The sequence below is a fragment of the Coenobita brevimanus genome, chromosome 55, assembly GCF_032717465.1.
Source record: "Coenobita brevimanus isolate Jiangsu-jjx chromosome 55, ASM3271746v2, whole genome shotgun sequence".
NCBI classification, from domain to species: domain Eukaryota; kingdom Metazoa; phylum Arthropoda; class Malacostraca; order Decapoda; family Coenobitidae; genus Coenobita; species Coenobita brevimanus.
The window spans coordinates 57238722-57255139 of NC_137008.1; the positions used below are offsets into that span (position 1 = coordinate 57238722).

At 42.6% G+C, this 16418-nt stretch overlaps 1 protein-coding gene across 1 annotated transcript in view; it reads right to left on the bottom strand.

Annotated features, from left to right (window-relative positions):
- Window positions 1-2554: 2554 nt before the first annotated feature.
- LOC145401329 (EF-hand domain-containing family member C2-like) overlaps window positions 2555-16418 on the bottom strand; it is a 36052-nt gene continuing 22188 nt past the window's right edge. The window contains exons 8-16 of the mRNA XM_080273654.1: window positions 16167-16302; window positions 15506-15677; window positions 14028-14170; window positions 12164-12339; window positions 10556-10715; window positions 9607-9738; window positions 7910-8048; window positions 3239-3335; window positions 2555-2718 (exon numbers count right to left, since the gene is read on the bottom strand). Of these exons, the coding sequence (XP_080129780.1) occupies window positions 2593-2718; window positions 3239-3335; window positions 7910-8048; window positions 9607-9738; window positions 10556-10715; window positions 12164-12339; window positions 14028-14170; window positions 15506-15677; window positions 16167-16302 (1281 nt within the window). The 3' untranslated portion in view covers window positions 2555-2592. The remainder of the gene's footprint in view (window positions 2719-3238; window positions 3336-7909; window positions 8049-9606; window positions 9739-10555; window positions 10716-12163; window positions 12340-14027; window positions 14171-15505; window positions 15678-16166; window positions 16303-16418) is intronic.

Here is a 16418-nt window from a genome sequence, read left to right on the forward strand (position 1 = left end):
CTGTCTGTCTGTCTGTCTGTCTGTCTGTCTGTCTGTCTGTCTGTCTGTCTGTGTTCGTCTGGCGGTCACTTGGGTCAACATTGAAAGTACTGTGCATCTTGATATCACAGTGCCTTGAAGTTTAAATGAAATAATTATACACATACGGAATTCTCACTTCATGCAGATAGACAGATAGATAGTTGCGCGCGCGCACACACACACACACACACACACACACACACACACACACACACACACACGATTATACACCGCTTGTCACAACTTATGAGGGTCCAAGTGGGGTCTTAACTACTGAATCATCCGAATTAAGAAGGACAGTCCAGCAGGCCTCAGAGTGTACAATTCTTCCGTCTAAGAGGAGAGTTGACCCACAAATCTGAACGTCTGCGGAGCTGGGGGTATCTTTGCTTAATAATATTTTGTGATAGTAGCAAGAATGAATTACGTAGGTGCCGTCCCGCCCGGCAGAAGATTAAGATAGTTCCTACCCTGTCAGTAGCTAGAGTGAAAAACTGATGGAATGTCCTGCACTGTAAAAAAAAATAATGGATATATTAATTACATCAATGGTAACGGTAAGATAGATAAATATAAAATGAACGTACCACAGTAGGAGAAAAAGGGGTGGTCAGTGAGGCGCCCTGGCACTTACAGAGAAACATGAGGTGTACCCGGACATGGCCCCTCACCCTTCACCTTGCAGCCCTTAACCCTCACCCTAAACCAAACATTTTTTTATATATATACAGTATAGAGAGACAGAAAGACAGACAGACAGATAGATACAAATATACATGTATACTCGTATAATAAATTTCTACAGGTGATTCAAGTTTGCTATTATGTAAACCAATTAAAGGAGTAGGCCGACCACCTACCCTTTAATGTTCGTACCAATATATCTGGAATACAGGGAAACCAAGGTATGATGATGAGGATGATCATGATAATGATTTTCATCATGGGCATCATCATCATTATGATGATCATGATCATGATGGTCATGATCATGAATTGAATGATGCGTGTGTCTTCAGACGTAAGAAGGATGGTCTTAGGTGTAAAAAAAATATACTCTGGTGTGTGTTCTAGTGTCAGGTGTGATCATGTGTAAACAGAACTCTGTTCATGTGTAAAAAGGAGTGCGTTCAGATGTAAGAGGTCTACCCTCAAGTATGCTCATGTGCGTTCATGTGTAAACAGGTGTGGTCAAGTGTGTTCAGGAATTTAGGGAGGTGCGTTCCTGTGTAAAAACAGCACGCTCAGGTGTAAAGGCATCGAGATCCTGGTTACCTAGCAAATAGATATGGGTGTACACGATCCCCAACCCGAGACACGTAGAGAAATACGGTCCTTGGTATGGAGGAAGGGTCGCTAAGTTTGTTTCACGCATGAGGCACTGATGGAGGCTGATGTGACGCATGCTGCTGATGTGATGCTTGCTAATGTTGTGACGCAGGGTGTGACAATGTGACCCGTGATAAAGTAGCACATGTTTTGGTTGAATATCGCTTGTTGACGATACGGCACGCGCTGAGCAAGTTTGACGCGTGCTGAGACTGTGACTTAAGTTGAGGGTGTCACACTGGCGTCACACAGAGTATCACAGACCATCACACAAGGTCTTTACAGTAGGGTCGCAATACTGTACACAGGTGTGGCACAAGGCAGTCACATACGGGTGTCACATGAAGGTAAAGAAGTCACACAAGGGCTCCAAATTACGTTAAATGTGTTACAGATACGCGCTGAAAGAAGACGACACACAAGAGCATCACAAAAGGGCGTCACAAAGTCCCTTACATAAGAGCATCACAAAACAGCGTTACAAAATGGCTTTACGAGAGTACCACACAAGGGCGTTACAAAGGGTCATTACATAATATATCCACACAAGGACGTTACAAAAGGACATTAATAAGCGTTACAAGATGGGCAACACACAGGAATATTACACAGCGTCACGCAAGGACATTACAATTGAGCATCACAAAGGGACACACACAGCAACATCACTCATTGTCATCTAACATCACACATCACGATCGCAATACAAAAGCATCACAAAAGGACAGCACACAGACATCTGACATTATACATCACACATCACAAGATCACACAACAACATTTGACATCACATATCAAACAATGACATCACACAGACATCACAACATCACACATCACACAACAACATCACACAACGACATCACACAACGACATCACACAACGACATCACAAAATGATACCACTCAAGGGCATCACAAAAGAGCATCACAAACGAGCATCACAAAAAGATATAACACAAGGACATCGCAAAATATAATACCATGACATCACACCGGACATCACACTGGACATCAAACGAGGACAGCACACGAGGACAGCGCACGAGGACAGCACATAAGAACGTCACACAAGGGCATCACACAAGAACATCACACAAAAACGTCACACAAAAACGCCACACAAGAACGTCATACATGGTCTGGGAAATGCGTCACACAATGGCTGGGATGCGTCACACAAGAACATCACACAAGGGCTAGGAAATGCGTCACACAAGGGCTATGCAGTGCGTCACAGAGAGCGTCACACGAGCCCCGTGCCCGCAAAGTGATGAGTGGCAGCGCTGCCCTCAAGATCGGCCACCAGGTTGACATAGTCGGTGAGGTCCTCCACTCGACGCAGGCCAGCGGTCAGGGAGGCCTCATCAAGCTGCAACACACATCACATCACTTTACTATTATAGATGTCACATTACTACTAAACACTTATCCTATTCTTCTCTTTATTCAACACTTACTTTAGTCATCTCTTATTCACCTCATCTTCCCATCCGCTTCTTGTTCCTCTCTCTCAGCTCGCTTTTCTTGTCTCCCTTTCATCTCTCCTTCCTATACCCAGTCTCCTCTCCCCTGACCCATCCCTTACGTCACTTCTTTCCGCCTCTCCCTCTCCCCCCCGCTTCCTCCTAATTTCCTCTCGCTTACCCCCTTTACTCCCCTCCTCCATCCCTTCCTTATACCCTTTCATCTTCCCTTCCTCTCATCTCCCCTCCCCGTCCTCCTGACTTCCTCTCCTCTGTGTCCCCCTCATCTTCCCTCCCCTATTCCCCTGTCTCCCCTCTCCAACCCCCACCCTAATTTCCCCTTTTTCCTCTTTCCTTGCAATTTCCCCTCCTCTCCCCTCCCTTGCATTTCCAGTTCACATCCCTCCCCTCCCCTCTGCCTCTCACCTGGCACGGGGGTGTGGTGTGGATGTGTGGTCTGAGGCGCCAGTCCAGGTCTCGACACAGGCTTTCATACTCCACCTGCTCACCCTCACCCTTCACACTGGGGATGTGGGCGAAAGAGGGGACATACGTTACGCCTCAGTACTCCTCTTAACACTCTAGTACACTTGAGAGCATTGATTATACATCCGAACACACCACTCTTGTATTCGAACACACTCCGCCTACACTCGAACACACCCCTTACACCAAAGCATTTACCTTTCTCTCCTACCTTGCTCTACCATGAATTTTACTATACACTACTTCCTTCACTCCTTGAGTACACTCCTTCCATGCATTCCGACCACAAGTTCCTTCCATACACTCCCACCATACCCACTACCATACTCTCACATACTTCTACCATACCAACAACATTCATACCATTCACCTTGACCATGGAGCCATAATTGAAAAAAAAAAAAGACCGCAAAATATCCTTACCACACCATCCTTCCTTTAATTAATCACATATTCTGGTTCCACATGAGAGCCTCTTAATACTATTCAGGTGGCATCTCAGACCAGGGAGACTGCATGACCTAGCTGCATGATTATCTTTCCTTTGACGACCTGTGCATGAGTAGTATTTAGCCTTGGATGGCTGCTATGAATGGGCTGTGGCTCTCTTCGTGTGATTATATTTTGTTGATGCCTTGTGTTATTATGCTTGTTCTTGTTCTTGCTTTAGTATGTGGGTGTTGATACCGTTATTGTTCTTTCTCATCGTTGTTACTGTTGCTTCTTCGTTATTTTCATCGACACTGTTGGATATGTTTTGGCAGTTATTTTAATGTTACTGCTTGCGATAATTTTCATTACTGTTACTGCTTACTGTTGTCGCTGTTGTTTTTGTTTTCATATTTGTTACTGTTTGGGGTTATACTTTACTTCTGAAGAAAAAATATGTAGCTTAAGTCAACATAGTGAAGGGATTAACAACGTCCAGACGGGTATTTTATATGAAACTTTACACCTTAAGCTATATATTGTTACTGTTTGGGGTTATACTTGACACCTACAGAAAAAATATATAGCTTTAAGTCAACATAGTGAAGGGATTAACAATGTCCAGACGGGTATTTTATATGAAACTTTACACCTTAAGCTCAAGGACGTCGCTTCTATTAAATGCTTGCTGTTGGCAGACCTTGAGATGGTTTGGGCATGTGGAGAGAATGGAGAATGAGAGGCTGACTAGGAGAGTGTGTGTGAGTGAAGTGGGGCGGAAAGGAGAAAGGGAAGAACAAGGTTGAGATGGAGTGATAGGGTGGAGAGGTAAATGTGAGAAATGTAAGCTGGGGAGAGGGCAGCCTAATGTCGGAGGCGATTCGTCTCTGGCCTCCCTTTCCAGGAATAAGGCGTCTGGCTACAATTATAGATAGATAGATAGATAGATAGATGATAGATTGATAGGTCACCGAACTATTTTATTCATATTAGAGGGATTCCTCTAGTAGCGAAGAGATTCATGAAGAATATATATAATCACTCCAGACCCAAAATCCTAAGCTGAATGATAACGTCTGCATTTACCAGGAATAAAATTAATGAAAAACAGTTAAAATACCTCAGGATGAATAGATTAATTTCTTGTATGTTACCAATGCAAAGTATATCCATTAAGAAGATATATACAGCGTACAAGAGAATGAGTTGTAACATGCAAAATATATCGCCAGGGATGAAGTGAGCTCCATTGCCAACGGGAAAACGTATTTAAAATTCACAGTCGCATCAGCTTAGGGGTCCTTCTGTCACCTCTTCCATACCTGTGTATTTTTTGCATACGGAGCATTCATAATATTCTCTTGTTTAGCTTTGCAATCTACGCACATATAAAAAAAAAATAGCATACGGTTTTTGCAATCTACGTCCATATAAAAAGACTCAGACAACGTAAGTGATAGCAGCGAAGTGCGGTATGAAACATTAATCGCAAAGGGAAAAACGCTACGAAAATTTTATGCCACCCAGAACACGTCTCATAAGGAAAGAATTGACACTGGCTCAAGAGTTTGCGTAACATCTCCTTATCATAAGAAAACAGTGAATAAAGTACAAAAGAGTACGTGTGATTTTAAAGAGGCAAAATAAATCGTAAACAGACTGGTAAATGGACGATAACACGTGCCTAGTAAGTCCTTCGTACCCAGTCAGCCAAGTGGAAGAGTCCGTCACAATAGTTCGCCTTTGTTTCCCCATCACCGACACAAGAGCTCGGTCAGGCGTGAAATGTGGGGTGTGGTGTGGTGTGATGTGGTGTGGTGGTAGGACGGGATGTATGTGGTGTGGTGTGGTGTGGTATAGGACAGGATGGGTGTGGTGGGGTGGGGTGTGGTGGGGTGGTTTTCTGGGATGGGTGTAGAGGGACGGAGTTTGAATTGATGTGCAGTGCTATGGTGGTGTGGTATGGTGTGGCGGTCTTGTGTATGATGAAGCGTGAAGTCGTGTGGTTGGAGGGGGCTGGTGATGTGGAGTGTGATGTGGTGGAATTGTCGTGCTGTGCTGTGATACAAGATGCTGTGCTCGGATTAATGCTGTGTTGTAATCTGCCATGTCGTGTCGTGACGTGTGGTGGGATCGACCTAATGTTGTGGTGTGGTGCTGTGTTTTGCTCTGGAGTATCGTAAGTAATGTGGTGTGGCTGTGTCTTGTGGCAAGGTAAGCGATGTGTAGGCTAGTGTGGTGAATAGAGAGTTTTTGCAATAACCTTCTAAGTGGCAGGGAATTGACGGGTTGAGGGTGGAGGGAGTTGAACAAAGCCCCGCCATTATCTCCTTTTGATGGCTTGGGGGACATTGGTAACCGGAGTCAGTTCTTAAATATCAGCTTTCTTCTTTCAAGCACTTTAATTCCATGACGTCATTTTGTAGTTTATTCTTGCTATTCACAGACGCTTCTCTTACACACACACACACACACACACACACACACACTTTAACTAGTGTGTATGGTAACAGTGCACATCCATCACCAAGTAGCCCAACAATTACGTCGCTCTCACTCAACAGCCAATAATCTAAACCATTAAAGTACTGAATCTGTGTCGCCTCGTCTTACCCGTTACTCTGTTACCCTTCTCCTGGTAACGCATGAAGGGTGGGTGCTATTTTAGGATTTTTATGGTAGTGATTCGAGATGACTAGAGTATTTTGATTTCTACTCAAAAATCCCGTTTCTGAGAAGTATGACACAGACTGACAGATATTACCGCTAATAAACGGATGTAACGTTTCTATTGATTTCAGATACGTGGACTCTCTCTCTCTCTCTCTCTCTCTCTCTCTCTCTCTCTCTCTCTCTCTCTCTCTCCGAGGAAAAGTTACATGTGGGCTGCCATGTGCCACGAGAGTAAGCTGATCTGTGTAAACAAGCATTAAACTGAATTACCAAAACAAAGCAGCTGAGTTGTCCTGATAGACTAAAAGATGTACAAGTTTCCTCAACCCTTTCAGGGCGCGAGAACGCTTTTTGTTTTAATCATTCTTCTCGCAGACGGTATTCTCCAGTTTATGGAAGGCCTGTCGTAACAAGCAACATTTTTTGCCTGAAGCAGTAGATAGGAGCCAGTACGAATTTGTACAGGGCCATCGGTTAATGGGTACAGTGTCATTAGTCATCATCGCAGTATGTCACAGATGGACTGTCAGCGGTAATGGTATGAGTACAGTGTGTGTGTGTGTGTGTGTGTGTGTGTGTGTGTGTGTGTGTGTGTGTGTGTGTGTGTGTGTGTGTGTGTGTGTGTGTGTGTGTGTGTGTGTGTGTGTGTGTGTGTGTGTGTGTGTGTGTGTGTGTGTGTGTGTGTGTGTGTGTGTGTGTGTGTGTGTGTGTGTGTGTGTGTGTGTGTGCGCGCGCGCGCGCTTAATGTGTAAATTGGTGTAGTTTTCATTGTCGTTTGTGTAAGTTCGTGTATTTATATACTCGAATGTTTGTGTATATTTATTTATATCTTTAGTTCCTGTTTACCACCTCCACCAACAAAGTTGGAGGTGGTTGTGTATTTGCCAGTATCTGTCTGTCTCAAAAAGCCATCGAATTTCAATGAAATTTGGTGGATCGGTGAGCAGTGGATCAGGGAGGAGTTGATTAGATTTTGAGATGGATCTGCATCCATATGCAGGGAGTTCGTTCGTTTCGTTTTGTATTGTTTATAAAAGCTCCAACATGCTTGCATACGTTGGCCTTGGTCACCTAATGGTGGCTCTCCACATTGCTTAATCTCTGGCAGCCTCCCTATTCAGTCCTTTATTCTTGAGGTCACACTCTATGACCTCATTCCAGGTCTTCTTCGGTCTGCCTCTCGCAGCCCTACCCCCTGCGTTCACACCTCACTTTCCGCATCCAACTGCCATCCTCCATCCTCTCAACATGCCCAAACCATCACATATTTTTATTGGCACTGGCGAAGGTATGGGCCCATTGATTTGTTAACAGGGCACAGTAAGACCGAAAATTAAATGACTATAAGACCATAAAGAATTCGTCTGGGTGGGAAGAGGAATTATGCAAAAAATTATAAATTTTATTTCGTTCTCGTAGGTGTGCACTCACTGAGTGTTTTCTCATTCTTATTTTCTAAGTACTTATCATTTTTCGTTTATGCATGCTTTTCAGCACCTTTCCACTCACCTGTCTATTAGTGCATCAATGAGGGCAGGTGGTAGGGGCAGACGGGTGGCCAACAGTGCTGCCCTCACACACCCCGCCCCCAGCAGCCCGCACCTCTCCTTGTCCCGTCCCTGCAGACCCGCCCGCAGCTCGTCCATCCCTGCCACGCCCAGTATGAAAAGAACGAGAGATTCATCAGCACTCTTAGGCTCCTGTGACTCACTTGGCTGGGTTAAATCATCTGGGGTTAGCTGGAACTGAATGTTAGAGCTGTTGCGACCATGATAAGCTTTATCATGACAGTATCAGTACTCTCAGGCTTCTATTACTCTCAGCGGAATACAATCGTTTGGGGTTACCTAAGATGGATACTAAATATGTAACCATGAGAGATTGTTAGGAACACTTCCAGCACGATTACCTTTTTTATTTTTTTTTTTTTAAGTCGTATAATTACTACCTCAGTCTAGACCATCTTGTTCGGCTTAGTTGTGAAAGGGTTAATTTAGCAACCCCTCCAGTTCGAAGTCTCTCCTCAGCTAAATAATACTGCCTGGAGATGGTAAGATGTGACTTCCTTTCAAGGCGTCACCGTACTGATCCGGTTAAGGGTGCCAAAGCTTAAAAGGCTCTTGCTAACAACGTTATCCTAATCATCATCATGATGCTGATATTATTTACCACCCAATTATGAGTTATTTTTATCACCACGGTAATCCTGTATTTCACTAGAGTGAAACGTCATCATCATCATCAGCATCGTCATCATCATCATCGTCATCATCGTCATCATCATCATCATCATCATCATCATGCTAATTTTATTTTATTTCCACTGAAATATGGAATGATGAAAGCTGATCAAGAAAAATCATGTAACGGGTTTGAATCTAGGTTCAGGGGTCCCAGACCCGCAGCCCTATGAAAATAACCAGGACTAATAATGCAACGTGCTGGAAACTTTTTAGTACGGAACCCTGACTGCATGTGTAACTAAAGGAGCTGCAGGATACCTTGGCTCTCTCTTACGAATACATGACTGACATGGCCTAGTTAGGTTTGTCTTGTTTCAGTGCTGTGTATCGTTCAAAAGAAAAGATATATACAGTATTTCCGTATGTATATACCGTAGCTATAGTTCTTACATTATAATTTTTGTTGCTCCTGTTGGTGACAGCTGTAGCGGTAGTGGCATGTGGGTATGCATATGCATGTGTTTGTTGTGTTGGAACCTTTATTATTATTATTATTATTATTATTATTATTATTTAGGTGAAAAAAAGTAAAGGTTGGAAGCCTGCAAGTTGTTCTTTCCACAGAAAGATACGAGTCAAATTCAAGATCCGTTCAAATCGAGATGCCTTGACATACCGGTAATGTGTTTAAAAGTCTAGACGTCATGGGAAGAGGGGAAATACAGACTGTGGAAGGTAGTTCCAGATATAACCTGTTTGAGACATGAAGGTCTGATAATATCGATTAACTCTTGCATTAGAGTTGGGCAGAAAAAGGGTGAGAGGTGTTTGTGTTCTTGTGTGCGAAATTTGTGTACATGTTTGTGTGTTTGTTCCTGTTGGCGTGGGAAAGCCTTAATCATGTATGTGGTGTGTGTAGTGTGTGTGAGGCGCCATCTAAGACGCTTTATTGGGAGAGGCGGCGTCTTATAGAGCATACTGAGCATCTAGCATGATACACTTAAATACAGTAACTGTGCAAACCGTGAAAGTTGTGTCGCTTGAGGTGCAGCGCCGCCAGATGCGTGAGTTGCTGACGGGACAGCGGTGAGGCGCGGAGGTGTCGATGTCGGCGGGTCAGTGCTGCTACCTGTTGACGGCTCAGTTCACTACCCCCTGGGATGTAATCATTAAGAATAAGATCAGTCTTATTTAACCCAACCTGACCGTACCTAGATCTGAAATGGAGACACGGATCGTACATTCGACGGTTGCAACTGAAGGAATATGTGACATCGAAAATCGAATGTCTGTCTGAATAAACTCATCGTGATTTACATTCTGAAAAATGGAATGTGTGCCAGAATAGTGGTCAATAGGGTAAGAGCTTACTGACAGGTTAGCTTAGGAAGAGCAGGGTGAGTTAACGAAGGATAGGCTTTGTGACATATTTCCTGAAGAAAAGTCGAAGTTATTCACAGATGAATGATAGGCAGAGATTAATATGAAGTTAAATTTATCCATTTGTTTATTATACTGAAAATTCAAACTCCTATACCGAATAAAATACTTGGGGGTATGAAAGCATAAGCTATAAAAAGAGGATCATTGTAGAAAAATAATAAATGAAAATATTTCTGATCCTTCATGTTAGAGAAGCTTTCATTTGGTACAACAAAATTGTTCGAAGGAAATAAGAATGCAGTGAAAATGACGTTATCGTGTCAAAACTGTGATGTATTCGCAATAGCAATACAGAGTACATGTAGTCTGAGGCAAATGTTGGCTTATTATTCCCCTGTGCTTCACACTTCAAGTCATGTCCGTCACTTTCCTCCCTAACGAATCGTATCAAAGAGCATCGTCTATGGGCTGAGAAACACCACGCATCTGTCAGCTTAGGAATATTACAGTTCCCAGCAGAAGAAAGTAAGAAGCTGATGCAAAACAAAAATATTATACAAGCTTTTGTCCCTGACAGTGCCTTCCTTACCAAGAGCGTCTGCGAGTGCTTTTGTGGCGAGTGTGGTTGGAACGAAGCCTGTCTTGTCGGGATCGTGGGAGGTGTACTGACGCAGGAGGGCGGTCAACTGGTGATGGTCCAGGCAACGCCGTGCTGCGTCCAGGGCCACGTTGTAGTTGGCCTGCGGGAACTGTTGGGGAGGGGGTGTCAAGATTTATCAGGAAAGAGAGGGCCACGGAGGGTTAGGATAGGTTTAGGTGAACGTGAGAAGGTGTTTGCGTGGCAGGACTGGACCAGGGAAGTTCAACAGGGCCGGGGTGGGTTAGGACAGGGCAAGGAAAAGTTACGATAGGTTCAGATGGAAGGATGAATAGTAGTCCAGGTGTCAAGATGAGGTCAGAAAAGGATTAGAAGAGGCTAAGGTGAGAGGACGAGGAAAGGTTCAGTTGCCAAGATAGGGAAACTTGACTACTTGACCAGTTCACTTGCTGTGCTGTGATACATGTTGCTACTATTGGACAACAGCAGTAAAACTGTATCTAAGATTTCCCAAAGCAACAACTTTGCCCTGCAACCTGATGTAACATGGGAGGTGGAGTAAGATGATGATAACTTTAAATTCATGAACTGCATTTGTTATAAACAGTCCAAAGTTCTTAGACAAGTAGCTGAAAATCTACTCATGGAAAATAAGATTACTGGAAAATACACCTTAAGAATACTTTATTTTAAAACTGTCATAAACAGATGATACTTTTCACTGCTGTGCACACAGAAGTGAAACAATTATTCGAAAAATGAAAAATTTCAGGAATGGAAAGATAATTAGCATTTATGGGCTAGTACGTTAGAAAACACTGCGAGGAGATAATCAACCATACACTAGTTCATCATTAACACTAGCCATCTCTCTCTCTCTCTCTCTCTCTCTCTCTCTCTCTCTCTCTCTCTCTCTCTCTCACTCTCTCACCATTAGTATTCCCACAGTAGGCTATAGGAATAGGGTGGGAAGGGTTTGGGTAGGCAATAATATTCGTAGGCAAACCTCATTTCGTAGGCAGGATTGGTTCGTACCCTCTGATATGATAGGGTTAGGGAAGAAAAAGAACTGGTATTAAGCTCTTAAGATGCTGTGGATACTGTGTTGTGATCTCAGGGTTACAGTGGAAGATTATTGATGGTGTTATGTCCTATGTGCACAGAAGTTGCTGTGTTAGTCTCACTGGGTTATGAAAGGAAATTATGTGGTTTTATGGTCTTAAGTTGCTATGTCATGTCTTTCTGTGTTATACGGGAGTGGACAGGGATGATGTGCTTCTTTTCTCTGAAATAATGTGTTTTATACTGTCATGAAATGTGCTCTGCTGTTGTGTTTGGTGGTTTTATATTGAGCTGCCCTGTTGTGCTCGACTTGGCAGATGAGTGAAATGTTGTATTAAGTTGCAGATGAGCATTACTGTTGTAATGTGTTCTACATTGTACAGTTATGACGTGTGTTGTGTAAATTAGTAGTATGCTATTATGTTGTTCCTAAGCTGATTTGCCGTGTTGAGCAGGGTAAAGGAGTGTAGCGCTGTATTTTGCTGTTCTGTGTTACTGTTATAAACTATCCACACCACACCACACCAAACACGTCACCTCGTCAGCATGTCGTTCCATGTAGGCTTGGGTGAACTCGTCTGCTGAAGTAAGGGTGAAATCGTGGGCGTTGAGGGTTACACAGGCGCCCACATACAGATCCTGGGCGCTCACGTGGCCTTCCCCGCCCTCATACACCACCAGACCCCGCCCAAGGAACATACCGGCACGTTGACCTGCAGAGAGAAGGAGAGGGAAAGTTGAGTTGAGAGGGAAAGTGAGGAAGTGAAAGGGAGGGTGTTACAGAAAGGGAGCACAAGAGACGTAATGAGAGAGAGGGAGGGGAAAGAGTAAGAGGGGGAAGGTAGACTGAGTATGAGAGGAGTGGGAGGGCGGGAAGATGTGGATGAAAGGGGGTGGAAGAGAAGAAAGGAGTGGGAGAAAGGGAGTGGAAAAGGAAGATCTGGGAGAATGGAAGTGAGAGAGAGGGGAAGCGGAAGTGATGACGGTGTGAGATGGAGAGGCGAGGGGCTACTATACTTACCATAAAAAAAAATGTTTCAGAGTAACACTATCCTGTTTATGGCCTGTTATCTGGTGTCTGCGGAATATATCAAAATCACCAAAGATTCCCCCCTCCCCAGCCAGACTGAATCTTCAGTTATACAGACATAACTGGTAGAAAGGAAAAGGAATTTACATTTATTCCTGACAGAAAATACTTTCCATCAAGACTGGGAGGATTTTGTCCAGTAAATTTTGAGATATATCACGAGACTTAGGAAAGCATAGCCTACTATAGAGTTTAGAGAGTATTTTTTCGAATATGATGACAATTATGGAAAAAGTACGTTTACGTAGAGAAGGGAAAATTATGAGTAATGGGCGAGAGTTTCTAATATCACAGACTAAAACAGAGTTATAAATTCTATGGTTGGGTTTTCAGACTAGTTATGATCGTAATTAACATCTTAATTATTGGCCTATAGCACACAAGTATGATTTAATAAATAGCTTTGTAGATGCTTGTAGCTAGTGAAACAGGCAGAACCACTCATCGCCCCACATGCTGTACAGTAGTTAGTAATGTCAGTGCTGCACTGACTCTGCAGTGAAACACTGAACGTAAGACATTGTTGAAGTAGACCAAAGACTGGTAATCGGAAACATAGGCCAACAGTCTATGTTTCTTCTCATCTTTAGCTTTCATAGGATTCTTTGAGTATATTCCTGTTTCCTTTTAAAGTTTAGATGTTTTTCATTTAAAATTGGTCGAAAGCGATTAAAAGGCGGTGTTTAAAAAAAATTAACCACCAAGCGCCGAAGACAGACGGACGCCATCTTGTGATTCGCAAAGATAGACAGACGCCATTTTAGAACGCCATTTTTTAATGTTACCCTAATCTGTGTATGTGTTCTTTTAAAGTTTCGATGTCTTCTATTTCTTTTAAGAGTGCTGGAAAGCGATTAAAAGGCGGTGCTTAAAAAACTAATCACTAAAGCACCGAAAACAGACGGACGCCATCCTGTGATACAGAAGCCATTTTAGAACGCCGTTCTTGAACGATATTACCCTTATCAGAGCCTGTGTATCCAAACCTAACCTAAATTTTCGTAACTTAACCCAACCTGATTTATCCTAACTAAACCTAACCTAACCTATCATATTTTATCCTAACCTAATCTAACCTATTAAAATAGCATACTTAATAACCTAAACTATCCATAAAATAATTATAATTTCCTTGTCTATTGATGGATCCTCTTCACACTCGAAAATGCACTTCTGTACACCTTTACGAAGTCACTAAATCAATTCAATTGTACTTTTTCTTTTTTCAAATTAATTTTTATGAAGTGGCCCTGTCTCCAATATGCAGACTAAAACTTAAGCTTCTCTTCAGTTTCTCACTAGTTTCCGCACCTGAGTTGATCCGTGGTATCTCGTAGACGGAGATGGTCGAGTCAAACACGTAGAAATTCACCACGAACTCTCTGTCCTTGTCCTTTTCCTTGTCGGTGATAAGTTTAGCGCCAAAGCGCAGGATTGTTCCTTCGCAGCCGTCCCTGAAAAAAGTGAGAGAAAATGTACAGTGCACCAAACGTATAAGAGAACACGGAACTACTCCAGGGAAATTTAGGGTAAACTCTGAAAAAATTGTGATCAGTTGCAGTGAATGAAGCATTGAATTATTACGAATAACAATTCAGTATATGTTATTTTTTTGTTAAATAATGTTGTCGATATTTGTCTTTTTATACCCGTGCCAACTACGATAATTATTTAGTAAACCCTTAAGTTTCAGATAATGGTTTTCCCTATGCAGCCTGTGCAAAGGACAACAGTGGAAATCAAACAGCAACAGACCTAATAGTCCTTTCGAGGCTTTGTTACAAAGGCTGTGACTGATATCTCATTCTATGAGGTGATGGCAAGGATAGAAAAGCATGACTGATCCCCCCCACCCCGCCCCGCCCTCAAAAGTGGAAACGAGCAAGAAAAAATGAGGACTACCAGGCAGCAGAGAAAAACTACCATGGAAATTTCATAGAAAAGATTGAATATAGATAGACAGATAGATAGATAGATTCTGCAAAGAAAAGCAATATCAAAATGGTAACAATATTGGGTTGCTACTGCGCCGCATTTATATACTGTGTATATATATATATATATATATATATATATATATATATATATATATATATATATATATATATATATATATATATATATATAAAATTGTGTGTGTGTGTGTGTGTGTGTGTGTGTGTGTGTGTGTGTGGTTTTAATGAGCGACTTTGTTGAAAGTTTTTAATGTTGCTATTCCATAATTTTGGCTTAGAGCTGTACATAGATCATGTGTTTCTGGTGTGATTCTCAGTCTCAGTTCACAGTGCAAAGGATGCAACAGATAAGCGAACAACATAAATAATATTATTTGTTGCAGAGAAGATGAGTTCATAATTAAGTAGAATCAGAGGAGAGTGATAAGTAACTCCATGTGCCTGTCTCTGTCAGTGTCTGGTCTTAAATGTGGTACTGTGCTGCTTTTACATTAACTTGACCTAAAATCGCCATCTCTCCACCCTAAAACCTAAATTATAGCAACAGATTAACACTTGAATATTGTGCTAGTCACGAAACAGTGCAACGGACTGGATGCAAGTTCGTGGCATTATCTTTTTCTGCCACTGACCTTTGTATAATAAGGGGTACAAAAGAACGAAAATCTGGGCCAGGGTAGAGTAAAAACAGTGAAGCTGAGCATATATTAATTTGCCGCGATAGGTAAGGTATGTGAAGAGTATTAGAGCAATATATGACTCTGTTTTAGTGGTGTTTGGTATTTACGGATTTGTGTAAAAAAGAAGGTGTTGCGAGTGATTCTGAAGCCTTGCCTGATGTCCCTCGCATGGTAGCCTCCGACGAGTGTGGTGACGGAGGTTGGGAAGGGGTGGAGGGGGTCCCGGGGATGCTCCTCCAGCCAGCGGGGGTCCAAGGGGGTGGTGCGGGGGACAGGGGGCACAGTCAGCTTCCGGTACAGGTACTGGTACTCAACTGGAACCTGGTCTGGAGGAATATGTATTTCATTCTTATTTCCACATAGTACTGGTTAACGTTACTAAAATGTACCGTGGGACACAATCCACTTCAATCCGGTGAGGCATTTTTGTTTTTCTTCCTGCTACAGACAGACTTTTTTTCCCACCTAACAAAGGCCTCTCGCTGTGAAGGGGTTCATGAAGGCTATATCTTCAGACTGAAGTCTCTCAAAAGCTGAACAGAACTTCCCGAAATAGGAAGAATAAAATAAAAAATATATACATTATCTAATTCGAGGTTAAACATAGAAAACTACATGTGCCAGTTTTTAAATACTACTATTATTACTATTTGAAAAAAAAAAAAAAAACTTCACAAAGGCAAAAGAAAGATAGGTAAACATCCCAAGCCCAGTAAAGCTCCGATTATCCATAAAAAAAGGTGCAAACCTCAATTTTCTTCACTTTTTTTCCATAGTGCGAAGGAAAGCACGGTGAGTCCCTGTACTGGCCTTACCAATGTGAAGTACGTTCTTGTAATACGTTGTGGTGAAGGCGTCACACTCACACAGCCTCAGCACGCGCCCACACACCCTCACCTCACTCCCAAGTACTAGGTCATAAGGGGTCAGCATCCCAGGCCGAGCTCCTGCCTGTATACATGCACAAGCACACACACCGGACATTAAACACATTGATTTTTTTTTATCCCCTCCCTCCCTCTCCCCTTGTTAGCATATGAGTCAAGGACTCGAGGTTATCATTTTGC